This window comes from Kogia breviceps, chromosome 10, assembly GCF_026419965.1.
Source record: "Kogia breviceps isolate mKogBre1 chromosome 10, mKogBre1 haplotype 1, whole genome shotgun sequence".
NCBI lineage: Eukaryota > Metazoa > Chordata > Mammalia > Artiodactyla > Physeteridae > Kogia > Kogia breviceps.
In genome coordinates this window covers 52,571,089-52,598,291 of record NC_081319.1, presented here as the reverse complement: position 1 = coordinate 52,598,291, position 27,203 = coordinate 52,571,089, and the positions used below count along the sequence as shown (strand labels likewise).

The 27,203-nt window shown below is 42.7% G+C and overlaps 1 protein-coding gene across 5 annotated transcripts in view; it reads right to left on the bottom strand.

Annotated features, from left to right (window-relative positions):
* The window catches only part of GLB1 (galactosidase beta 1), a 98,811-nt gene that overhangs the window by 47,616 nt on the left and 23,992 nt on the right, over positions 1 to 27,203 (bottom strand). For all 5 annotated transcript variants that reach the window (XR_010835016.1, XR_010835017.1, XM_059077341.2 and 2 more), the window contains exons 3-10: positions 25,807 to 25,957; positions 24,998 to 25,058; positions 23,658 to 23,752; positions 18,638 to 18,818; positions 15,960 to 16,018; positions 14,412 to 14,533; positions 14,285 to 14,325; positions 8,342 to 8,454 (exon numbers count right to left, since the gene is read on the bottom strand). Coding sequence is in view for 3 of the 5 variants with exons in the window: in XM_059077341.2 (XP_058933324.1) it covers positions 8,342 to 8,454; positions 14,285 to 14,325; positions 14,412 to 14,533; positions 15,960 to 16,018; positions 18,638 to 18,818; positions 23,658 to 23,752; positions 24,998 to 25,058; positions 25,807 to 25,957 (823 nt within the window). In the remaining 2 variants the exon portion in view is untranslated. The remainder of the gene's footprint in view (positions 1 to 8,341; positions 8,455 to 14,284; positions 14,326 to 14,411; positions 14,534 to 15,959; positions 16,019 to 18,637; positions 18,819 to 23,657; positions 23,753 to 24,997; positions 25,059 to 25,806; positions 25,958 to 27,203) is intronic.

The window sequence follows — 27,203 nt, the reverse complement described above, 5'->3', positions numbered from 1 at the left end:
GCAACACCACTGAGAGGTATATACCCAAAGGAATCGAAAGCAGGGACTTGAATAGATACTTGTGCCCCAATGTTCAATGTAGTATCATTCAAAACAGGCAAAAGATGGAAACAACTCAAGTGTCCATCAAGAGATGAATGAGGTGAATAGATAAACAAACTGTGGTATACAAGTCGTCCCTCTGTATCTGCAGAGTATTGATTTCAGGACCCCCAGAGGTACCAACATTCCAGGATGCTCAAGGGACTTGAGTACATCTGCATATGTTCCGTGCACATTCTCTCATATATTTCACATCAGCTCAACATTACTTATAATACCTAATACAGTGTAAATGCTATGTAAATAGTTGTAAATACAATGTAAATATTATGTAAAAAATTGCCTGCGTGCAACAGACTCAAGTTTTGCTTTTTGAAACTTTCTGTAATTTTTTAAAAAATATTTTCAATCTGTAGTTGGTTGAGTCTGCGGATGTGGGAGCCACAGATATGGAGGGCTGCCTGTATATATACAATGAAGTATTATTCACCCATGAAAAGAAACGAACTTCTGATACATGCTATAACATGAACCTTGAAAATATTATGCTAAGTGAAATAAGTCAGACACAAAAGGAAAATATTGTATGGTTCCACTTTTGTGAAACATCTACAATATGTAAATTCACAGAGGCAGAAAGTAGACTAGCGCTTACCGGTGGCTGAAAGGAAGGGGAAATGGGGAGTTATTGCATAATAGTTAGCGTTTTTGTCTGGGTGGATGAAAAGATTTTGTAAATAGATAATGGCGATGGTTACACAACATTATGAATGTAATTAATGCCACTGAATTGAACACTTAAAAATGGTTAAAATGGTAAATTTTATGTTATATATATTTTATCATAATTAAAAAAAATTAACATACAAAACCCACTGAATTGTGTACTTTAAATGGATGAAGTCTATGGTATGTGATTTATATCTAAATAAATCTGTTTAAAAATAAACAAACCTGAAGTGGTTTGTGAGATGAGGCAACAGACTGTAAAAGAAATAAGTCCACAGGCACTACAATAAAATCAAAGAAATCAGTAATTTAAAAAGGGAAGTACAATGGAATATTCATGTACAATTTAAAGAGACAAAAAAATTAAATATAGTGTATGTGGATGTATGTATTTGTGGTAAAAAAAAAATCACAAAAATGTGTGTGAAGGATAAATACTATTCCTCCTCCTCCCTCTGAGGAGGGAGGTGAAGAACAAGGAAATAAACCCAGCTTTATCTGTGATGTATTATTTTCCTTAAAAATCAGAAGCAAAGATTTCATAATAACCTGTGTTAAATCTAGGTACCAGGTACATGGATGTGTGTGACATTATTTTATATATTTAACATTTTTTAAGTAGGTTATATTTTAAAGACAAATATATATCATAATATTTCTCATAAAGAAATAAAAGACTCCTTTTATAATATTAGTATTAGAAACATAGAGTATTTGGGAATAAACATAATTTTAAGAAAACTTTAAAACAAGAAGGACATCAGAGAAGACTTGAATAGATAGAAAGGCATTTTCTTAGCTAAGACTCAATATCGTAAATATCACCCCTAATTTGATGAATAAACTTAAAACATCAACAGGTACCTTGAGTTTTTGTTTTGTTTTGAAGTTGATAGAATAATACAAAAGTTTACATAGAAAAGTAAACTTGCAGGAATAGCCGGGGAAATACTGAAAGACTAAAGATGGAAGACTAATCCTACCAGATAATAAAACATTGTAAAGGTAACAATTACAACAGTCTGGTATTGGTAAAAGAGAAAAAAAAAATCAATAACATAAAAGAAAGCGTTCAAAAACAGACCCAAATACTTATGGAAATTAAGTAGGTGACAAAATGGGCACATCAAACCAGTGGCAAAATAATGGATAAGTCAATAAAAAGGGCTGGGATAACTGTCTAGTCATTTAAGAGATGAATAAAGCTAAGTCGCCACCTCACTCCTAATAACAGCAACAACAACAAAAATTCCATGTACATCAGCACTTAAATGTAAAATATGAAATCATAAAAATTTTAAACATGCTAAGAGAATTTACTTATACTACTACAGTGGGGAAGCAGCCATAAAGGAGGGAAGTAACATATTTGACTACATAAAAATGCACAATTATTTTTTACAGAAAAAAAAAGAACCCTCCCCAAACTGTGAAAAATGAAAAATGCCACAATAACAAAACTCTTGCAAATTATAAAAAGAACAAATAGCCCAACAGAAAAACTATGGAAAAAACCTGAACAAACAGTTCATAGAAAAAGTAACATCAATGGACAATTTATACATGAAAGGGTGTACAACTCTAAGTACTCATTACTAAAGAAATGTAATGCTTACTTTTAAAACTGTCCTTTTACATATCAAATGGCAAGGTCAAAAAGTCTGATAATTCACAGTATTGGTAAAAGTGTGGGGAAATAAGACTCAACTGATGCAATTTCATTGAAGGGCCATTTGTAATATAGTTCAAGAAAATTTCGGGGACTTCCCTGGTGGTCCAGTGGCTAAGTCTCCACGCTCCCAATGCAGGGGGCCCGGGTTCCATCCCTAGTCAGGGAACTAGATCCCACATGCTGCAACTAAAAATCCCACATGCTGCAGCTAAGACCTGAAACAGCCAAATAAATAAATAAATATTAAAAAAAAAAGAAAATTTCCTGTAGCTCTCCTTGAACTGTACATGAGATGTCATTTAAAAGTTGAAAATAATCTAAATGCCCATAAATTAGAAATGGATTAAGTAAATGACAGTAAATCTAAATAGCACAATAGCATGTAGCCATTACAGAGAATGAGATCATTTAGGTTAAGATGGCACACTAAACATAACATCTAATTTCATTCTTTCCCAAAAGAATGCCAGTAAACATCTCAGTAAACAGATTTTTGTTTAAGACATAAATACACAGAACTGAAGAACAGACGAGGACGAGGAAACAACAGCAACAAAATTCTGGAAGCTGAAAAATGGACAAATGAATGGCAAATCAGTAGTAAGAAAGGCAAATCCTAATCCAGAATGGGAGAAAACTAAGAACCAATTCAATCTGACTGCAAAATTACCAAAAGACTCAAAATTGGAAGCACCCGATACTTCTGGAACTGGGAGGTTTCAGGTGCTAAAATAAGGAGGATTGGGTGAAAGCTATTTGTAAAGCAGCATGATCCTCAGATTTCTTCTCCTTCTCCAAGCCAAAGGTTCTCAAACTAGTGCACGTCAGAATCACCCAGGGGTCTGTAAAATCTTGGATTGTTGACCCTATCCACAGAGTTTCTGATTCAGTAGAATTTGCATTTCCATCAAGTACTTAGGTGGTTCTGATGCTCTGGTATTTGAGAAACACTGCTCTATGCAATGCCCCCTCCCACCTGGGACTAGAGATTTATTCTCCGGAGAGGGGAAAACATGGTCTTTGCTTTCATGGTTAACCTGCAGCATCGAGGACATTTTAAAAGGGGAGAATGTGATCATGCATGTAGTAAAAAGTAACTACCACCCCCCCACACCATGCCCCCAACCCTGCCCCAGGGCGCAGAATGCTGGCAACCAGCTCCTTACTCCAGGCAGGACATTCGAAGACATCTTTCTTGGAAATCTTAGCCATAGAGGAAACATCTAAAAATACTGATACCTTGTAATTTTATATAATTAACAAAATTAGGTCAGAAAGAAAAAAAAGCAACCTCTAAAAATAAAAAACCAGTAAAGGAAATAAATGAACCTGTTTATTTGATTAGTGGCATAACCAAAGGCTACCTGTGATTACAATGAACATTGCCCGTCATAAATGCGGCCCTGAGTGTAGGGGGATGTGGCGGTTTTAACGACATGCCCACAAATTCTCTGATACTCTTCCCCTCAATAAGTGCAACTTAATTCCCCTGAATATGGCCCGGACTTAGTAACTGGCTTCTAGTGGAAAGAATATGGAAAAAGGGATGGGATGTCATTCTGTGTCTGGGTAATAAAAACACAGCAGCTTTCATCTGGAGGTGCCCACTCTCTCACGGATCATTCACTGTGGGGGAAGCCACATCGTGGGCAGCCTCATGGAGAGTCCCACGTGGCAAAGAACTTTAGTGACCTGCACAGAGCCATGTGAGATGGATCCTTCAAAGGGGAACCCTACTACACTGTTGGTGGGAATGTAGGTTGTTGCAGCCACTATGGAGAATAATAAGGAGTTTCCTCAAAAAACTGAAAATAGAGTTGCCATATGATCCTGAAATCCCACTCCTGGGCATATATCCAGAGAAAACCATAATTCAAAAAGATACATGCACCCCTATGTTCATAGCAACACTATTCACAATAGCCAAGACATGGAAGCAATCAAAATGTCCATCAACAGATGAATGGGTAAAGAAAATGTGGTATGTATACAAAATGGAATATTACTCATCCATAAAAAAAGAAATTATGCCATTGGCAGCAACATGGATGGACCAAGAGATGATCATACTAAGTGAAGTAAGTCAGGCAAAGACAAATACCATATGATATCATTTATAAGTGGAATCTAAAATATGACACAAATGAACTTATTTATGAAACAGAAACAGACTCACAGACATAGAAAACAAACTTAAGGTTACCAAAGGGGAAAGGGGTGGGGGGAGGATAATTTAGCAGATACAAATTACTATATAAAAAATAGATTAACAACAAGGTCCTACTGTATAGCACAGGGAACTATATTCAATATCTTGTTATAAAGCATAATGGAAAAGAAAATATATATACATATATAACTGAATCACTTTGCTGTACAGCAGAAACTAACACAACATTATAAATCAACTATACTTCAATTTTTAAAAAAAAGAGGAAAGTAAAGAAAGAAATGGATCTTTCAGGGACTTCCCTGGTGGCACAGTGGGTAAGACTCCACACTCCCAATCCAGGGGGCCTGGTCAGGGAACTAGATCCCACATGCATGCCACAACTAGGGAGCCCACCTGCTGCAACTAAGGAGCCCACGTGCTGCAACTAAGACCTGGTGCAACCAAATAAATAAATAAATATTAAAAAAGAAAGAAAGAAAGAAAGAAATGAACCCTTCAGCCCCACGTAAGTCTTCAGAGTCTGCTGCTTCGCCAACAGCTTTCAGTGCAACCTCAGGAGAATTCACGAGCTAGAACATCCAGCTAAGCCACCCCTAGATTCTTTACCCTCAGAAGCTGTGTGAGGTCATAACATTTGTTTTAGTTTTTGTTTTTTTAAATGTATTTATTTATTTAATTTTAATTTTTGGCCGCGTTGGGTCTTCGTTGCTGCCATGGGCTTTCTCTAGTTGCGGTGAGTGGGAGCTACTCTTCGTTGCAATGAGCGGGCTTCTCATTGTGGTGGCTTCTCTTGTTGTGGAGCACCGGCTTCAGTAGTTGTGGCACATGGGCTCAGTAGTTGTGGCGCACAGGCTTAGTTGCCCCATGGCATGTGGGATCTTCCCAGACCAGGGCTCCAACCCGTGTCCCCTACACTGGCAGGTGGATTCTTAACCACTGCTCCACCAGGGAAGTCCCACATTTGTTGTTTTAAGATACTGAGTTTGTAGGTAATTTGTTGCACAGCAATAAATAGGGGAGAAAACAAATCTCCCTTGAAGATTCACATCCACAACTAGCCCACAACTAAAATACACGACATTCAGAGCATATAAATCAGGAAGGATGTAATTGGAGTTAATGTGAGATACAGTTCTGGTGTAGGAAGGAAGTAAAGATATGGATTAATTGTAAATTATTATAAGTAAAAACTGAATGTTAGAGTTTTTTGAAAGCTAGACATAAAGGAGTGCATACTGTTATGAACCCATCTGTATAAAGTCAAAAAACAAGCACAGCTAACCTATGGTGACAGAGGTCAGTGGGAGGTCAATGACCAGAAGGAGCATGAGGGGAGCTTCTGGGGGGCTGTGTGTTGGTTCCAGGGGTTCACCTTGTTCTATACTGAGTTGTATTTTTGGGGGGTACATATTTCACACTTCAGTGTGTGAAATTTCACCCTTTAGTAGGTAAAATTTCTACACTTCTGTAGGGTAAATTTCACACTTCAGTAGGTAACCACTAAAAGAAAAAAAATATAGTGAATAACATCCAAACTAGGGTGGGAGGGAGATAAAATAAGGACACAAAAATAAACAGTTCAAAAGAAAGTAATAAGGGAAGACAAAACAGAAAAGCTGGACAAATAGATTATTATAAGATGGTTGAAATGAATTGATGTGTATCAAGAATTATAATGAATAACAATGAACAAGTGCACCAGTTAAAAGACAAAAATGTTCAAACTAGATTTTTTAAAAATCCAGCTATATATCCTGTTTACAAGGGACACGTTTTTATTTTTATTTTTTTTAATTGAAGTAACATTGATTTACAATGTTGTATTAAGTTCTGCTGTACAGCAAAGTGATTCAGTTATACATATACATTTTTTTATATTCATTTCCATTATGGATTATCACAGGATATTGAATATAGTTCCCTGTGCTATACAGCAGGACCTTGTTGTTTATCCATTCTGTATATAATAGTTTGCATCTGCTAATCTCAAACTCCCAATCTATCCCTCCCTCCCCCTTGGCAACCATAAGTCTGTTCTCTACGTCCGTCCGTTGAGTCTGTTTATGTTTTGTTTTGGGACACGTGTTTTTTTAAAAAGGATATAAAAAGGTTGAAATCAAAGCATTGTGAAAGATATACCAGATAAATACTAACCAAAAGAATGCAGGTAGTATTAGTATCAGACAAAACAGACTTTAAGGCAAAAAGCATTATCAGAGATAGATGACTTCCATATAATGATACTAAAAGATTTAATTCTCAATCTACATACTAATAACATGGCCTCAAAAACTGACAGAACTACAAGAAGAAATACATAAACACAACTTTCTCAATAACTAATAGAATAAACTGACCAAAAAATTTAGGAAGGATATCAAAGATATCAGCAGCACCATTAATAAGCTTAATCTAATGAACACATATACAGATTATAGCCAACAATTATAAAACACGAAGTCTTTTCGAGAATACACAGAATATTTGTTCATATTGGTATAGGCCAGGCTCTACCGAGAGGTTCAACAAACTTCAAGGGATTGGTATCATACACACTACATTCTCCAACCACAATGTAAATATGTGAGAATCCAACAGACTAGAAAAATACTTATGTTTAATAATTTTAAAACTCACTTCTGAACATTTGAAGGGTCAAAGAGAAATCAAAACAGGCATGTTTAAAAGCAAACAATAATAAATATATTACATATCAAAACTTATGAGATGGCACCATAGCAGTACTTGAAGGAAATGTATAGACTTGAGTATTTATGTTAGAAAAGAAAAGAAGAAAGCCCAGTTTAAAAAGCTAAGCTTCAAATAAAGGAAGGAAATAATAAAGATAGGAATAGAGAGCTTTGAAACAGAGAACAAACGTACAAGACAGAACTTGGGAGTCATCACTCTAAATTCTACATAGATTAAACCCACAATAAAAATCACACGAGCAACATTTTAACTACACATCTGAAAACGTAGATCAAATGGACAAACTCTAAGAGTAGTTAAGCATAGATCATATTTTTCAATATGTTTAGAATTTTTCATAATATAAATAACACTTAGGCTTAAACTGAGACTACAGCATACTTAAAACTAACAGAAAAAAAAGCCCATACCATTTATAGGCAGAAAATCTTTTGTTTTTTATCTTCAAAACTCAGGTGACTGAGCAGAAAAACTGTGGGTTTTTTTTTAAACCCACACAGAGACAGGAAATCCCACCTGGGTGCGTTAGATGCCTCAAAGGTCACAACGTTAGCAGGACTAAGCATTCAGGTGTCAGGCCAGGAGGAAACAGCAATCACTTGCCCCAAATAGAAAAATGAAGCGTTTGCTGACAGCTCACACTTGTACCGTGTTCAGAATGCCCACGGATTTTCTTTCCTGCATACTTCAGCTACTTATGTGGACACACATTTTCTTCTGTTTAGTATGAATAATAGTATAAATGGCCTCCGCTTACTGGACAACAGATGTGTCAGGGCTGTACCGGAGGCCTTACCTGTGTTCTTTTTAATCCTTACAACGTACTGTGGAGTACCTTGCTGACAGGCTCACTCTTACTCGGTGGGACCAAGACTCAAGGCCAAGTCTTGCTCATGCTTCCCTTCATCTGTCCTTTTAAACACAAAGGGTCCAGGAAGTTGTCCACAGAGCACTGTGAGTCCCGGGCAGGCTCTGGCCCAGGCCAGCCCCTGCAGCCCGCACAAAGCACTCACCTGCTGAATAACATTCCGCACAGCAAAATACTTCTCACTGAGGTCCCCGGCCTCGCTCAGGGGGGCATCATAGTCGTAGCTGGTGGGTTGTGCTTGGTAGGGCGTGTTGGCCCCTGGAAGACAAAACCGTGCCACTCGCTACTATGGAAGGCCTTCCCCTGGGACAAGTTCTTTGGGATTCATGGCTCGGCATTGTGGAGGGAGAAAATAAGGAACACATTAGAGCCAACTGTTAAGTGACACAGAGGTGGCCCTCAGGAGGCAAGGTTTAGAGAAACGAGTTTCTTCCTGCAGGTGGCCCTCGCCAAGCTCTTAGAGTCTACAGAGGACTTTCCCCGCCCACTCTCTCAGCAACCCCAGCAGACAGCTCTGTCACTGGACAAGCAGGGCCTCTGAAGCTCCCCACAAACCCCCTGGACATCTCACAACCAGCAACAGCAAGGCTTATGGCATGACCCACACGTCTGACTGTTAACCCTGCAGCCGTGATCTTGTTCATGACCTCACGTGTGGTTGAGAAAAGGTCCATGGTGGACACACAGTTTTCTGGGCCCAGGATCAGCAGCAAACAACTAAGGGGCTATCAGACCAAACAAACTGGGAGATGACTCCAGACACACATCAGCCCACTGAAAGTCAACTGTAACTTTGGGCGTTTGTAATGTCTGCAAAGAGTTAGGGGGTGCTGTGGTGTTCCTCTCACATTGACCTTCAGGGCCCAGGCACTCACTCATTCCCCCAGTTACCGGGACTGCTTGCTGAGGACGGCTCTCAGATGTGCCCCTCTCTGGTCCTTGACCTCTGCTGGGCCGCCTTGCCCAAGATTACACCCCTCCTGGGATCGCCCACATCCAAAGATTGACCAGTGCAGGGATATAAAAACCCAGTCCCCTTGACTCAAAGGGCCATCCCAGCTCCAGAGCTCCCTCTAGAATCAGCTGAGCCACTTTTTTTTTTTTTTTTTTTTGCGGTACATGGGCCTCTCACTGTTGTGGCCTCTCCCATTGCTGAGCACAGGCTCCGGACGCGCAGGCTCAGCGGCCATGGCTCACGGGCCCAGCCGCTCCGCGGCATGTGGGATCTTCCCGGACCGGGGCACGAACCAGCGTCCCCTGCATTGGCAGGCAGACTCTCAACCACTGCACCACCAGGGAAGCCCCAGATGAGCCACTTTTGAGACTGCATCACTGCCCAGCTTCTTCTGCCCAGTCCTGACTCACAGTGGTGTTGCCTGGATGCACACCCCAATAAACTTGTGCCAGGCAATCTCAGAGTCTGCTTCCCAGGGAACGTGACCTGCCACAGAGACTAATAAGTAATGTCAATGCTGTGGATGCAAAAAGCAAACAGCGTTGCAATTATTGTCCAAGGGGCACAGTCCAGACCAGCGGGCCCCAGCCTTGTCACAAGTGATATGCACAGATAGGACACTCTGCAAATTTGGGCAGTGACTCTGTGTCAGTACAACTTGCCCTGGCCTGAGAGTCACGGGGAGAGCTCGTTAAAACACACTCCTTAGCCCAACCTGGGATTCTGATTTAGCAGGGCTGGGGTCAGACCTGAGACTCTGCATTTCTAAGTAAGCCTCCCAGGTGACACTGACGCTGCCATTTGCAGACCAGCAAGGCTCCATGCCACCCCTTTCTCTTCTACTCCAGAGAGCATTTTGCAATGCAAGTGTGTGAAAGAATAAAGTTATTTTAGGATAATCTTATATCCAATTTAATTTTTAAGTAAATGAGGCACAGAATCTGACAGTTCACTATGATCTAGTAATGAATTCCCTGGAGTGATCCCACAGCTCACGAATGATGGAGCCACGCTGGGTGATCCTACTGGTGGCGGGGTTGACAGGTGAGGGAGGCCGAGGATCAGGTCATCTCCCAACGACTGTCTCATCTGTTCTGTGCACAGAATCTACATTTTGAAAGACCTGGACCACTCAACCAATTGAATTGATCCAGTCATATTACTTTTACTCTCCTGCCTCTGGGAACACCTATGGTAAAACACATCCTTTGCTGTGAGATGCAAAGAAAAGAAAAAGCACATCCCTTGCTGCAAGGAGCTCACCTTCTCCTTTGTGGTCCCTCCTCTGGCTCAGTGTGGCAGTGACCTCGCTCCACTAGACCAAGGGCATCCTAGTGGTAGGCATGGCCTTGTTTACCCGAGGCCTCTGCAGAGCCATGCATGAGAAGGGGCTCTGTGAAGGACTGTCAACAAGTGTGAACATCCAGAAACATACTTTACGGGCCAAGGGAACCCAGGCTGGGAAGTTGGCCAATGGGTTACAGGACAGACTGGAAAACTAAGTCTGTGCAGTTCTACCAGCAAAATCTTCCTCTGGATGTTTCAGATCCCCACAGGGCAGTGTCCTAGGGAAACAGTGCTGACTTTAGCGTCCTCTGGCCACGCTGGGGAGTGTGAGGTAAGCAGGCAAGAGAAATGGCAGGATGTACTGCTCCTCAGCTTTGCAGGGTATGTGAGGATGAGAGGACAGCCTGGCTCCCGTGGGGATCCATGAGCACACAGTGGGCGCCTATCTGCACAGCATGGGCAGCTACTGTGGGCAGGAACGCAGTGAGCACCTGAGCCAGAGGTTTTCTCCCATGCTCTCCTCTGGGAAGCTGGCCCAAAGAATAGCAGCCAAGAGCACAGACTGCCCATCTCCCAGCCCAACTCCCGCAAAGAGACCGGGCAACAAGGCAGGAGAGAGAGAGGCCCGCAAACACAGAGGGGCTGGTTTGGGGGTTGGAAACACAGGCTTCAGGCTGCAAGGAGTTATCCAAAGAGCGGTGACCAGCTTTCCAAGGCCTGAGTTTGAGCCCAGGCTCCACTCTCTGCGAACTGAATGCGAATCTTGTGGACTATTTTGGTACCCTGCTTTTCTTATCTGTAAAGTGGGTCCATAATCCCCAGCCCAGATGAGACTGCTATGAGGACGAAATGGGAAAACAGAGGCAGAAAAGAGCCTTGTATTGTTTATGGCAGGGTCTGGGGCAAGGGACAGGATTAAGGACAACTTCTGAGTGGTAGTTTTATACATGTAAATTTTATTTATTTATTTTTAAAATTTTTATTGGAGTATAGTTGATTTACAATGTTGTATTAGTTTCAAGTATACAGCAAAGTGAATCAGTTATTATACGTAAATTTTAAAAAAGAATGTATTGGGACTTCCCTGGTGGTGCAGTGGTTAAGAATCTGCCTGCCAATGCAGGGGACATGGGTTTGAGCCCTGGTCTGGGAAGATCCCACATGCCGCGGAGCAACTAAACTAGTGTGCCACAACTACTGGGCCTGCGCCCTACAGCCCACAAGCCACAACTACTGAGTCCGCGTGCCATACTACTGAAGCCCACATGCCTAGAGCCCAAGCTCTGCAGCGGGAGAAGCCACCGCAATAAGCACCGCAACAAAGAGTAGCCCCCACTTGCCGCAACTGGGGAAAGCCCGTGTGCAGCACCTAAGACCCAACGCAGCCAAAAATAAATAAATAAATAAATAAATATTTTTTTTTTTTTTAAAAAGAACGTATTGTTTTCAATAAAATAATAGGATATAGAAAATCGTTTCATGAATTGTAAAGTTTCAAAAAATATCAGTCTTCATTCCTGGATTGGTGACTGGTGTCGGTTCCATGGATGGAAGCTAGGAGGAATCCCTACTTTCTGAATGCAAAAGGCATCACAAAGTCTGAAGTGTTTCTAAGGGAAGACGGACACAGAGCTGATCTAACTTCAATTACCAACCTTGGCACACTACTATCTTTTAAGAAATGACATTTAAACTTTGCATTATCTCCATTTTTTGGCTCTTATAATAATATTAATAATACTTTAACCAAAGTCTTCTCCTTGCTCATCCTGCCCTGCACAAAAGATAGCAGTTTGAAGAAGAAACTTCATTAAGAGCTGATAGTGTCCAATTACTAACACCAGGAGACTGAGGTCCAACTAGGCTTCCAAAACTCAACTGTAGAGCATTCTCAATGACTCCTAGAGGAAAATGCAGATGTGGAGAGATGTGGGGAATGAGGTTTAGAGAAAAGCAATATAGGATGGTTTGTCTTTGCAAGAGTCAATGGTAATGAAGAGAATTTTACCATAATGTTTCCTACTAAAAAAAAAGACCATATAGGCCATATAGGAATGTAAAATGGTGCGGCTGCTTTAGAAAACACTGTGGCAGTTCCTCTAACTCTAAATATAGAGTTAGTTACCATATGAACCAGCAATCCTACTCCTAGGTGTACAGCCAAAAGAACTGAAACAGGGGTTCAAACAAATACTTACACATCAATGTTCTTAGGAACATTATTCATAATGGCCCAAAAGGGGGAGCATCCCAAATGTCCATCAGTTGATGAATGGATAAACAAAATGTGGTATATCCACACAATAGAATATTATTCAGCAATAAAAAGGAATGAAGTCCTGATACACAGTACAATATAGATGAACCTTGAGAAGATTATGCTGAATGAAAGAAGTCAAACACAAAAGACCACAAATTGTATGGTTCTCTTCGTATGAAATGTCCAGAATAGGCAAATCCATAAAGACAGAGAGTAGACTAGTGGTTGCCAGGGGCTGGGAAGAGAGAGAGTGGGGCATTTCTTGGGTATGAGGTTTCTTTTTGGGGTAATGAAAATGTTCTGGAATTAGATGGTGATAATGGCTGCACAAGTTTGTGATAAACTAAACACCACTGAATCATGTACTTTAAAATCATGCATTTATTTATTTTTTTGGCTGCACCATGTGGCTTGTGGGGTCTTAGTTCCCCAACTAAGGATCAAACCCAGGCCTTGGCAGTGAGAGCACAGAGTCCTAACCACTGGACAGCCAGGAAATTCCTAAAATCATGAATTTTATGGTATGTGAATTATATCTCAACAAAACAAAGTGTTTTTTAACAAAAAAAAAAAAAGAGAAGAAAAAGACCAGAATATATGAACAAGTAAGTTATAGCCAGAGACTATGACCTGCCTGACTAGCTTGATTTAAAACAATAGCTTCTAGGGCTTCCCTGGTGGCACAGTGGTTGAGAGTCTGCCTGCCGATGCAGGGGACATGGGTTCGTGCCCCGGTCCGGGAAGATCCCACACGCCACGGAGCGGCTGGGCCCGTGAGCCATGGCCGCTGGGCCTGCGCGTCCGGAGCCTGTGCTCCGCAACGCGAGAGCCCACAGCAGTGAGAGGCCCGTGTACCACAGAAAACAAAAAAACAAAAAAACCAATAGCTTCTAAATGTACAAGTTATGTCTCTTAAATTTTTTTTTAAGGAAAGATGATATTTTGACCTACTGGATAGCCAGAGAACTATACTCAATATTTTATAATAACCTATTAGGGAAAAGAATCTGAAAAACAATACATATCTATATATCTATATCTATCTATATCTGAATCACTTTGCTGTACATCTGAAACTACCACAACACTGTAAATCAACTATACTTCAATAAAATAAAAAAAGAAAAGAAAAAAGAAAACTTTGAAAGATTCGTATTTACATATGAAAAATATTCCATTTCTATGATTCTATAACACATTTGTAAATTAAATTAAAATTCAGAATTAAATTTTAAAAGAAAAGTAATTTATGAGCATCTAAAACAAGTATAGAAGGGTAATTTATAATCATCATAATGCAGTTCCTCATTTATATAACATTGATTATTTCATAACACCTGGATACTCAACTTTTAAAAATCAGTTCTCAATAGAAAAGTAAATTCAACATTTCTCTCCTCTTCTTAATAAATAAAAGAAAAATGATTTTTTAAATTATATAGGCAATTCTTATATATTAGAAAATTTGGGAGAAAGCAAACAAAAATAGAAAATAACAATTGTCCATAGGCACACCCCTCCAAAAATCAAGCACCAGAAACATTTTAGGATTAGATTCTACAAACAGATGTTAAAATTGCTCTTACCATTCCAATAGGCAAAATTGGTGCCACCTGTAAACATGTACCTACAAGGAAACAAGAGAACAGACAGTACTTCACCATGAGCCCACAGCTACGGAAAACAGCCTCCCCTCTGAAAAATAACACTCACATGTTCACATTGGCCCCTCGGGAAAGAATATCATGAAGGGAGGAAGCCACTGCTTCAGTCTTGACTGTTGAGTGAGGTTGGCCCCAATGGTCTAACCAGCCAGTGTAGAATTCAGAATTGACCTGAAAAGAGAAAGGGATATGGAGCTTAGGATAGACTTAAGACCTTTACATGCTGGGCTTCTCAGTAACTACTGCCTTAGGTTCTCTACCGAGGAACAGGTGGGGAGAGGAGCTGACATTCACTACTTTACCTGGAGCTGGGGGGCCAATGAGGACATCCCATAAAGCATTGCCTAAACTCAGGTCTCAGGTGCGGACAATACAGGTGTCCCTGAAAATGTACCTGCATCAAAATCTTGTTAACCAATCCTCAGTTTGAATATGGTAGGAAAGGTTGTTGGGCAAAAGAATCAGATGATAAAATGTTTATAAAATAATTAGCTCCAAATTCACCCTTTGTGTGAATCCAGATTTTCAGATCTCAGGTTGATTTAAAGTGAGGTAGACTTGTCCAAATATTCTGCCAAGCAGGCCCCAAGCACTTCATGTTTTTGTTGGGCATGACCCTGCCAAGCCCTTGATCTATAGAAGGAAAGAGAAATCTGGACGTGTTCTGGAGACTTCTTGTCTCAGGCTCCGGGAAATAGCTCCACCCAGAGTCTGGGAACTCGGGTTCTGCATGGCTCACGAAGCAGAGACCAGGTTCAGAAAAGGCTGCTTTGTACAAAGGTGGGTACACAGGCGGGGCAGGCTGACTTGCTGTGGGGAAGGAACAGGATATTCCCCCTTACATGGGGCCAAGTGACAAGGACAACTCCCACAACTGCAAGGAGAAGGGAAGCACAGAGAGGGCTGCATCGCTGATGGGCTGAGCACACCTGCCAGGACCTGGCCGCCTCCCGTCTCCACCTCCCAGGCGCCTACACAGCGTGTCACAGAGCCTTGCGGCTCCCAGAGTGGTCAGCAACCCTACATCCCCATGTCACCTGGTTGCTTGTCAGAAATGCAGAATCTCAATCCCCTCCCAGACCCAACAGATCAACGTTTGCGTTTTAGCAAGAGTCCCACGTGATGTGTAAGCACACTAAAGGTGGAGAAGCTCTGTCACAAAGAGCTTTCAAGAAACACAGACCTGAACACAGATCCTGGCCCTGCCACTCACCAGCTGTATGACCCTGGGCAAGTGACATGGTCTCTGAGCCTCATTGAAAATGCAGACAATGATACTACCTATGAGAGCTGGCACGAGGATCAAATACGATGAGGTACGCAAGAGCGCAGAGCCTGATGGAGGCGGGATGTTCACTTTGGTCCCAATTCTGTCCCCCTCCAGTGCAGGGCCTCAGTGTCAAGTAGCAGCACTGCTTCTGCTGTGTCCCATGTGTCCAGAAGGGGGTCTCTACACTCCCATCAGCTGCTGACCTCAGACCCAGAGAAACCAAGGATCCATTCCCACCCTCCACAGCAGTTAATAGCTCTCTCCCAGCAGCGGTAATGAAGTTAGTACAAGCAAAGAGTCTCCCCAGGCCTCACACCTGATTCTTACCAAGGGTCCTTTGGGTTCACTCTTTCTCTGCATTAGGAAAGCAGCTGTGATGTTGGCATCTGAAAAATGAGAGGGAGAAGAACGGTCAGCCATGGGAATGACAAGAAGTTAAATAAAAAGATTCCTTCGTAGGACTTGCACCCGAGGCCCCCGCCCTTCCCCACACCCCCAAGCTAGCTTTAGGTAGGGACACTGGCCATCCATTTGATGGACCATGGGGACCACAGAATGATGGTTCCTCTGTGAACAGTGCCCGGGCCTCTCCTGACTGCTTTCCTTTGGGAGATCACGACACAGGCTTTGTGCTTCCTCTGTGTCCCCAGCACCTGGACACACAGCTGGTCTCTCTCTCTCTCTCTCTCTCTCTCTCTCTCTCTCTCTCTCTCTCTCTCACTCACTCACTCACTCACTTCACTTGGACATCTGGTTGACCTAGCTGCTCCCTACAGGATAGCCCTGCTTTGAACATACTTCCTGGTAAGCTCCACAGCGCCATACACACATACACCCCATAGTGGCACAAATATCTGCCACTTAATTAACAAATCAAAGGGACAAATGTGCTCTAATTACATATATCCCTGAATCATGGCGTATACTCTGAATTATTTTAATTTGTACATCAACAGTCATTCCAGACCACTCGCAAACTCAATTTTTTCTTCTGAAATATTCCATTAGGATGCCTGTATCTCATCTTGCTTCCCACGTCTCTGTTCTCCGCTCCACCTCTAAAGAGAGAAAGCGTTTCTCCCCAGAGAGGTAATGGGCTGCTTTATATCAGTGAACACGCACAGTGCTTCCCAGCCAGAGCAGAGGACACCCTGACCCCACAATGCACAGTCCACGTCCCGCAGTGGGTGTCCCAGTGTGAAAGGGACACCAGCCAAGTCTCCAAAAACCCCCTGCTCTTGGACAAGCCTTGGGCTTCTCTGTAAGGTCAGCTTTCAGAAGAGAATGTGCTCATCAAGGAAGAACGGAATCTCATTTATTTTATGGCTGTAAATTTCTCACTATTAAGCATTCGGTAGCTTCCAGATCTTTAAATGCTGCTCTCAGGCGCCTCTCCTGGGATCTGACCCCAGGCACTGTCCATCTTGCACACAAATGAATAAAGCTACCACAGCCCCACCTGCCCCAGGTACACTGGTCTTGAGTGTCTGTCCTTGAACCCACAGCAGAAGCATTATTTGTATGCGCTGTCACCCTACATACAAATAATGCTTACAACTAACTCATAATAATCTTCAATTTGTTCCTCCCAACAGAAAAACACTGTGCTTTTTCATCACTGTGTTGGGAAGTGTGCCAGAGCAAGACGAAACCAGCATGCCACTTCCTGTGCAGCTCTTTGTAGATGAGTTATTTCATCGCCAAATGCTCTGAGCAACGTACCATGTTTCTAGAAACACTCAATTCACTAAGAGCCAGTTATTTACTTGTTGGTAGTGTAGAAGAATCTTTTTAAAAATGCAACTTCAGTTTTCTATACATCCTTCTCAGGAGAAGGCAACGCTGGACGTGTGTCTCAGGTAGAACAGCGGGATCCTTATGCTACTTGAAGAGCTGGTCTTTTTGGGCCGGGCAGTAATTTTTCATTTTGAAATAATTACAAACTTACAGAAAAGCTGTGAGAATAGTACAAAGAACTCATCTTCCCTTCACCCAGGTTCCCCAATTGTTAACATTTTACCACATTTATCAGGTTTTCCCTCTCTATATGAATATACATATTTTTTTCTGAGCCATTTGAGAATAATTTGCAGACAGAATGGCCCCTTACCCCTAGATTCTTCAGTGTGTATCCCCTAAGGGCAATGGCATTCTTTAAATAAACAGAGTACAATGATAAAAAACAGGAAATTAATATGGATAGAATACTATTATCTAATCTAAAGGCTTTATTCAAAGATTTCAATGGTCTCAATAATGTCCTTCATAACAACAACCAAAGAAAGAAAAAGAAACACAGAAAAAAAAAAGTCTAGGATCACACACTACATTTAGCTGCCATGCCTTTTATGAAAGCTGCTCTCAGCCTACATGAAGATTTCTTAATGTCATTACAGCCCGAAGCAGCCTAGCCCTCCTTTCATGTGTGGAACCTCAGCAGCTTACACAGCACTAATGCATCGGGCAAGACGATTTTTTTGTAGCATCTGCCAAACCACCTCCGGCCCATCACAGTTCCCAGCCTTACGAGTTTATGTAGAAAGAAAATAGAAGTGCCAGGTAAGTTCCCCGAACCCCAGGGCTGGCCTCAGAGTTCACGATGGCCACAACCCAGCCCGAGCATCCAGCCACGACTCGGGGGACAGGGGGAGCAGGGAAGAGCAGTACATTCCAGACAGAGCCTGAAAGGTGGAGCTCCTCAACCTGGAACTGCTTCTGGCAGGCAGCCCCTAAGAGAACAGGACTCCAGGCTGCAGCCAGCTCCTCCAGGGCTGGAAATGGAGTTCCTGACCCAAGGGCCAACTCAGCTGACATAAAATGATCTCTGCAAGGGAGGGGTGCATTATCAGGTATTCTATTTTACCAGTTACCAGATACAGGAAAATTTGAGAAATCTCACTCGTTAATGCCCTTGCCACTTGAACAACAGCTGCCTAGAACGACTGATGGAGTAAAAAGCCCAAACCTGCCTGCTCAGCTGGGTTTCTGTGACTGTAGACACTAACCTGCTCCGAAGTCCACGGTGGCATAGAGCCCCTGCAGTGCCCCGCACTGCAGGAACCTCTCATGCACCCCGTCCGTGGTGAACAGAAGCACGTCCTCACCCAGGTGGTAGTAGAAACGCTTCTGCAGGAAACGCAGGTAGTTGTAATCACAGGTATAGTAGCTGCCATATTCATTTTCAACCTGCAAATTTAAAAAGAGGAGGGGAAAGAAATCAGGAGACTCCAACGTCCGAAGGCAAGCCTTTGTTTAGAGAAACTACCTGCACATCTCTGAGATGACAAGGCTTAGTAATACCCCCAAATATCTCCTACAATCAGTCCTCAAAACTCATTTTCCAAAAAGCAACTCAGCATAAAAATCTACCTTCTAATACCTCCCAGAAATAAGGAAAACAACCAATGTGTTAGTTTTCAGATTGTAGTGATATTCTCCCCTATAATAGGTAACTGATACTTTAAACATTACATAAATAATACCTTTCCATGGCAGAAATATTAAAAAATGAAGAAAAATGGAAAAATCATCTGTTAATTCAGTGGGTAGAGGCCAAAGGATGTTGCTAGAGATCCTGCATTGTCAGCCTCCACAACAAAGAATTATTGGGTACAATGACAATAGTGCTGAGGGTGGTAACCCCTGTTCTGCAGTGTCCATTCTCAGTGAGGTGGAGAGCATCCCCAAGGAGGTGGGAGCTGATTTTTATAGGATTAAAAAAAACCTAAACCTTATTTTTCATATAAAGTACAGATATATGTACAATTATACAGTATATCTCAGGTATTAAAATTTCATGGGGGGCAATTAGAAAAATATGTCTAGAGAGGATATTTAATGGGCAACAATGAAAAAAAGGTTAAGCAACATTGCTCTAAAGTAATAAAATGAATGACCTTCATTTATTTCCAATACACCAGATACACCAAAAAATCCAATACACCAAAGAATCTTAGAGGTATAGAGGTTGGTGAAAGAAGCATGACACTGAAAAATACACACGATACAATTTCCCGAATAGAAAATCCAAATCAGTCAAAACCAAACTATCAAGTCTTGGTGTGCACATAATTGGTAAAAGTGTAAAGAAAAGCAAGAAGCTGATGGCTACGAAAGTCAGAACAGTGAGAAGAAGTGGGGTGTGATTAAGAAGGACAGCTGGGAAGCTTCCAGGGTCCTGGCCACGTACCATTTTCCATCTTGGGTGGTCATTCTGTGGCTGTTCGCATCATAATGCTTCATCATGGCACATTAATGTGTGTGTGTGGTATACTTCACAATTTTACAAAAATTTAAAAATTTCCCACACATAACAATTTCTACCTGCACACAATGCAAAACAAATTTTTGTGACCCTAGGGATATGTGGCCTTCGAACATAAGCGTAAGAAACTGTGAGCCCCCAGAAAAGAGGTGCCCAGTCTGAGTGGTTGGAAGAGATGGTTAAGGAAGCTTCCCCGGAGGGGTTGCCTGAGGCAGCTCTAGACAGAAAGACACTCGCTGGTCAGGGAAGCGGGAGAGGTAGAGAGTATTCCTGCAAGGAGTATGCTGTTCGCAAAATTGCTAGTAGCTCCATGAAGCCTATGGACAGAGTCGGGGAGTGGGAAGGGAGTAGGGGGTGATGTAGAAGAACTAGACACCACCATCATCATCTGCAAAGCACCCCCTCCCAAATGGTTTAATGCACGATGGTTTTCTCAGCAAGAATCTCTATGACTGTACTTTCATGTTATGGGTTCAAGAAGCAAAACAGGGCTTCTCCCTGGTGGCGCAGTGGTTAAGAACCTGCCCACCAATGCAGGGGACACGGGTTCAAGCCCTGGTCCGGGAAGATCCCACATGTCATGGAGCAACTAAGCCCGTGTGCCACAACTACTGAGCCTGTGCTCTAGAAACCGCAACCCACAACTACTGAAGCCCGTGCGCCTAGAGCCTATGCTCTGCAACGAAGAGTAGCCCTTGCTTGCCGCAACTAGAGAAAGCCCATGTGCAGCAACAAAGACCCAACGCAGCCCAAAATAAAATAAATTAAATAAATAAATAAATAAATAAAAGAAGCAAAACAAGGACTTCCCTGGAGGTCCAGTGATTAAGACTCTGCGCTTCCAGTGCAGGGGATGCGGGTTCCATCCCTGGTCGGGGAACTAGGATCCCATATGCCGCGAGGTGCAGCCAAAAAAATTAATTAGTTAATTAATTTTTTTAAAAAAAAGAAGCAAAACAGGTAGTAGTAGGCCAGTATCAAGGGCTTCACAGGTCATGAAGCCATCCTGCAATAGAAGGTGTTTGCCACTCACACAGAGCAGGAAACTCCCCTTGGATGACTGATCCTGATACTCTGATTAGTGCCTCAGAAGTCCTTTTGGAAATAATTGAAATAAATCTTAAGAAAAGCTTTGCAAATACTGGCAAGGTACTGTCCCCCTCATTTTTTTTTCTCCTCTTTAATTAAGAGCTACTTAAATGGCTGTGTCCTCCTTCATCATCTGACTGCCAAGAAGTTCAGAGCTAAATTTAAGGGTCAGCTTTAGCAACTAAGAGGGCCCAGAGCCTCTGCATCTCTTGTTCTTTTCTGGCCACGCCCCAAGCCAATATCATTGATTTTCACTTACTCTTTCAAATCTTATTTATCCATTATCATCATTGTATTAAGATAAAATACAGGACTGTATTTTAAACAGGATTGTAATAAATGCATATACCTAATTTGGTTAGGTTTTTAGAGAAAGAGAAAAGCTCAACGTTCGCAAGACAGCTTAGTGCTGCGGTCACAGGCACAGACATCAGAGGCCCAAGAGTCCCTGTGCAACCCTCAGCTCTGCCTCTTCTTATCCAGGTGGCTCCACCCGTAAAATGTCTCTTTGTCTGTAAGAGGTGAGTGTACCTACCTCACTGGGTTGTATGAGGATTCACTGAGCCAATACATGAATAGGGCTTTTGCACAATACCTGGCACCTGGTAAGTGCTCAGAAAGCTGGCAATAAAGCGTATAGTCAAGTTCTCTATCATTGCCAACGAGAGGAAAGAAGAGGTGTGTGTGAAGGCGGGGGAGATGAGAGGAGAAACACACAGAGAAGGGCTTGAGACTTACAGACGAAGTTGCAGTTAGCCTCAGAGGAACGCTGATTTTTCTAGAGTAGGCGTTTGCCAACTTTTTCTATAAAGGGCCAGAGAGTAAATATTTGGAGCTTGTTGGCCATATGTCTCTGTCTCAACTACTGAACTATGCTATTGTGGTTCACAATCAGCCCCAGACAATATATAAATGGTCGGGCGTGGTCATGTGCCAGTGGCCTTTATTTACAAAAACGGGCAGAGGGCCAGGTTTGCAGGTTGCAGGTCTTTGTTCTAGAATAATTATCTCACTCTGTGAGCTCCTTAATAAAGCAACAAAACACTGCAGACATTTTCAGTTGTTCCTCTTCCAAAACAGCAGGTATAAACAGGGCTAATCCCTCATGATGAGTACCTCACAAATTGGATAAAGTAAATTTGTGGGTGGAAGGCCCCCACTCCTAATTATCAAGGGGCAAAAGGATTAGGTGGGATTTGAGCAGGTGGAGATGTGAGGGGGGGAAGGGAGAGGAGGAAGCTGAGTCCTCGCAGGATCCGCGGTCAAGTTCAAGTCATCTGAGCTTGCCAGGGATGGACATAGGAGGAAATGCCCCCAAGACAGTCAACTTTGCTCTCCCCTGCACAGTTCATATTTGTTAACATTTTGGTGCATTTCAATAACCAAAAGGTACAGAAAAGCCGTCAGCAAAAATTGAAAGTGATTTCGGCAGAAGCAGAGACTAAAAAGCAAGGAAAATTGAGGAAAACCTGAGATCAAGAGAAAGGAAGAAGACCCAGCTATGCAGATACATCCAGTTTCAGCCTTGAAATCTTCATACAGGAAAATGGGCTCCTGTGAGCTTAACTGCGACAGACTCAGGACAGGTGAGGGGCAGTGAGTGCTATCAGTACACCTCTCTGGGAGTAGCAGCCTGGCCACTCTCCACCACGCAGGGCACCCTGGCCAGCCCAGCCCTCTCATATCTGAAGGGCATGGAAATGGCCAGGCTCCCTCCCCACAATGACCGTCCCTGCAAACACTCCACAGCGCTGTTCACAAGAAGGAAATCTGGCCCACGCTCCCCTAGGGAGCGCCGCATGCACCCCCTTGCTGGTCCGGGATGCAGCCAGTTTTACATAACGTATTCTTTGCAATAAGAGCATCCTTGGTAAATGACCAACAGACATGGTTTTGTTTTACCTAAGTATTTTTACAAACATCAAAAATCATCGCAGGTCAAGTGTACCGATTTTTCACTTGGAAAATTCTTGCCACGTGATATACCTCACAATCTACCAGTCACTGCAAAGTGAAAAACACGTGGAAGAAGGAAAGTGAGGGCAGGAAGTGGGAGAGAAAACACAGTGGCCCCAATTCACTGCATCCTCTTTCCACACCCATGGAAACTGATGGCCTAGGCAGTGCAGACAGCAAAGTGGGTCAGTCCATGCTGCATCCCTGTGGCCAGAAGGCAATGTGGCACCAGAGAGGAGCCAGGTTGTAACATCTGCCAGCTGTGTGACCTTGGCCAAGTCACTTAACCTCTTTGAAGATGGTGGTTGGAATAATTGAATAGCATCTGTAAGGCATCCAGCAGAGAGTCTCACACAGCAAGCATTCAAAAATGGTAATGCCTCCCCAAAATGCAATTTAAATCAAAGCACCATCTGTGGCATTGCCTCTTAAAGAAGTAGACATATGAAGAGAAACAGCACAGGGAACTATATTCAATATCTCATAATAACTTATAGTGGAAAAGAATATATATATATGTATATGACTGAATCACTTTGCTGTACACCTGAAACTAACACAACATAGCAAATCAACTATACTTCAATTTTTAAAATTAAAAAAAAAAAAAAAAAGAAAGAAATAGACATATGAGGTTCATGTCTGCTTTGTTCCCATATATAATGTGGATGAATAGAAACCTCCCCTGACCCGGCCAGGCTCCTCTCTGCGGTTACCTGAACTGTTATAATCGGCCCTCCATTCTGATAGAGGAGGGGCCTCATCTTGGGCAGAAAGATTCCCAACCACTTGTCCACAGCTGCAAGGTAATCTGGAAGACAACCAGGTTTAACACCATCACATGCCTTTTTCTACAAAGAGACACGACGTAGCCTATTACCCAGCGGCTGGCAGCAGAGATTGAACAGACTGGATTCAACAACCACTTTCTGAAATGGGGGGCGCTACATGCACTAAAAGTCTGTTAAAAGTTGTCCTGCCCAGAGTTGTCTCCTCAGTGGAGCTCTGAGAGGACAAGGACCAGTATGCCTGGTATCCGCCCCTGCCATTAGGACAAAAAGCCTGCAGCACAGGAGGCATCCACCAATGTTTGTTGAATGACTGAGTGATGTGTCCTCTCTGTCACAGTTGAGTTTTTTTAAAAATTAAGTTCTAATCAATTATACATTTACATTGTCAAATGGGGATAACAGAGTACATAGGTCATAGAGTTGCTGTAAGGATTAATTGAGATAAAATGTGGAAAAACTAATATACTAAGAGCGTAAAATGTGAGGGTAGTACACTAAGAAGGAAATGCATATAGGACATAATATACTAGTCTTTTACACAGCAAATTTAATCAGTGTTAGCTGCTCTTATGACCAGCTTAATCACCAAGAGAAACTGAAGCCTTCAGAAGACAGAAATGCAGCTAAGAACTCTAATCAATTCTCTGTAATGACCTATAATGGGAAAAGAATCTAAAAAAAGAGTTGAGATATGTATATGTATAGCTGATTCACTTTGCTGTACAGCAGAAAGTAACACAACATTGTAAATCAACTATACTCCAATAAAAATTAAAAAAAAAAAAAAGAATAGCAGCTAAATGGGACCTGCAGATTGATCAGCGTTTATAGCTAGATAAGAAAAAACCTATCATTTATAGATAACTCTGTAAAAGTAGACTGAAGACACTGCAGCTACTGAGAAATCCAGTGACACCACCGCAGAAACTACATCTGCCATTGTGATTAGCTGGAAGTCATCACCAACCATGTCATATTCTAAGAACAGAGGCAGAGAAAGCATTAAAATCAGCCAGTCAACCGCAAACAGGGCTCAGTGCCAATTCAAAGAATTACCAGGGTATCAGCGAGATCTGGTCAAATTGTTCGAATAATCCTTCTTTCCTAAAACATTCAGTATCTGGAGGAGGATGATGAACACACATTTTCGCTAAACTTTCAGAAGCATTCACCCAGGAGTACCCCAGCCTCCGAAATACCTGACTCTTTTGATATAAATTATCGAAGCTTTCTTAAATTCTCTTACTACATCTGTAACAACTTACCTGGATCACAAGAACGGAGAACAATAGATTCTTTCTCTAGTAGCCAAGCAGGTAATCCTCCCTAGGAGAGAAAAAAAAGGAAGAAGAGGCCATGATAAGGTCTTAGGGGAGACAGAAATTACTCTTAGCAGTGAGGGGAAAGAAGAAAAGTGTCGGGCTTCCCTGGTGGTACAGTGGTTGAGAGTCCGCCTGCCGATGCAGGGGACATGGTTCGTGCCCTGGTCCGGGAAGATCCCACATGCCGCAGAGCAGGGCCCGTGAGCCATGGCCGCTGAGCCTGCGCGTCCGGAGCCTGTGCTCCGCAACGGGAAAGGCCACAACAGTGAGAGGCCCGCATACCGCAAAAAAAAAAAAGAAAAGTGTCATGGAGAAGGGGTATTTGAGCTGAGCTTTCTGGGTTGTAACTTTCAGGGCAATTAGAAATTGTAAACATAATAAAAATAAGATCACTCTGCATGAATGCAATATTTTGAGAATCAAAGCCCTTTCCACAGATTACTCCACTTAACACCTCACAACTACCCTGTGAGGCAAACAGAGGCCCCACCATGAACTTCTTTTTACAGATGAGGAAACTGACTTCTGTACGTGACCACCAAGAGGAGGACCCATGCCTTCTGACCCCTCCCTGCTCCTCTCTGCCTGGGCACTGCTCAAGGTAAACTTGTTGAGCAAACAACTGGGTTTGCTCAGTCACAGGTCCGTGTTACCTGGAATTAGAGACTTACCAACGCTGCTTTAATTCACTTGCCCCCAGATCCCTGCCTGTCCGCACACCAGGCAGGCAGGGCAGGTCTAGCCGTACTCACCATGTCCCACTCCGCACAGATGTAAGGTCCAGGCCTCAGGATGACCAGCAGTCCCAGCTCATGTGCCAGCTGAATAAAATGCTCCACGTCATGGTCCCCAGTGAACTCGTACTGTCCTGGCTGGGGCTCGTGGAAGTTCCAGGCCACATACCTGCCAAGACACACACAGCCCCTTCCTGGAAACAGCTCAAAAATCCAGGTGTCCTACATGAATTTCTGAACAGTCTGCAGAACTATAAACCCGCAGGACACACAGACATCTTCCCAAGGCAGACTCGCAGAAAAGAAGCCTTCTTTTGAGTTTTCACAGCAGCTACCAAGAGAATCAAACTTGTGGGGAACACTTTTAAGTGTATGACCCTCAAAGAACGCCCATTCTTATTTAATGCTTGACTTAAAAAAATACAGAGTTCATGGACACAAATTACTACTATGGAAAAATTACTTATGCCTATATAAGGGCTTAGGAAAAATGAAAATATCTGTGCTAAAGTAATAAGAGGCATACTTATTTTTTGAAAAATATTTTTCAATAAAAATTGGAAGGGCTTCCCTGGTGGCGCAGTGGTTGAGAGTCCGCCTGCCGATGCAGGGGACACAGGTTCGTGCCCTGGTCTGGGAAGATCCCACATGCTGCGGAGTAGCTGGGCCCGTGAGCCATGGCCGCTGAGCCTGCGAGTCCAGAGCCTGTGCTCCGCAAGGGGAGAGGCCACAACAGTGAGAGGCCCGCGTATCGCAAAAAAAAAAAAGGGAAAACCTCCAAGCCCTGCGTCCTCCTAACAAAAGATTTTATCAGGAATAGCCCAAAGGAGGTAAAATAACAAAAATTCTGGGACTTCGCTGGTGGCGCAGTGGTTAAGAATCTGCTTGCCAATGCAGGGGACACGGGTTCAAGCCCTGGTCTGGGAAGATCCCACATGCTACAGAGCAACTAAGCCCGTGCGCCACAACTACTGAGCTTGCACTCTAGAGCTTGCGTGCCACAATTACTGAGTCTGCATGCCACAGCTACTGAAGCCCGCGTGCCTAGAGCCCATGCTCCGCAACACGAGAAGCCACCGCAATGAGCCCATGCACCACAATGAAGAGTAGCCCCCACTCGCCACAACTAGAGAAAGCCTGCGTGCACCAATGAAGACCCAATGCAGCCAAAAATAAATAAATAAATAAATAAATTTATAAAAAATAAAATAAAATTCCGACCAGCTCCTCGGGCTGCCTGCAGCATGGGACACAAACTTATTTATTTATTTTAAAAAGTTTATTTTTTAAATTAAAGTTTTGGTTGCATTGGGTCTTCATTGCTACAAGCAGGCTTTCGCTAGTTGCAGCGAGTGGGGGCTACTCATCGTTGTGGTGCGCGGGCTTCTGCTTGCGGTGGCTTCTCTTGTTGCGGA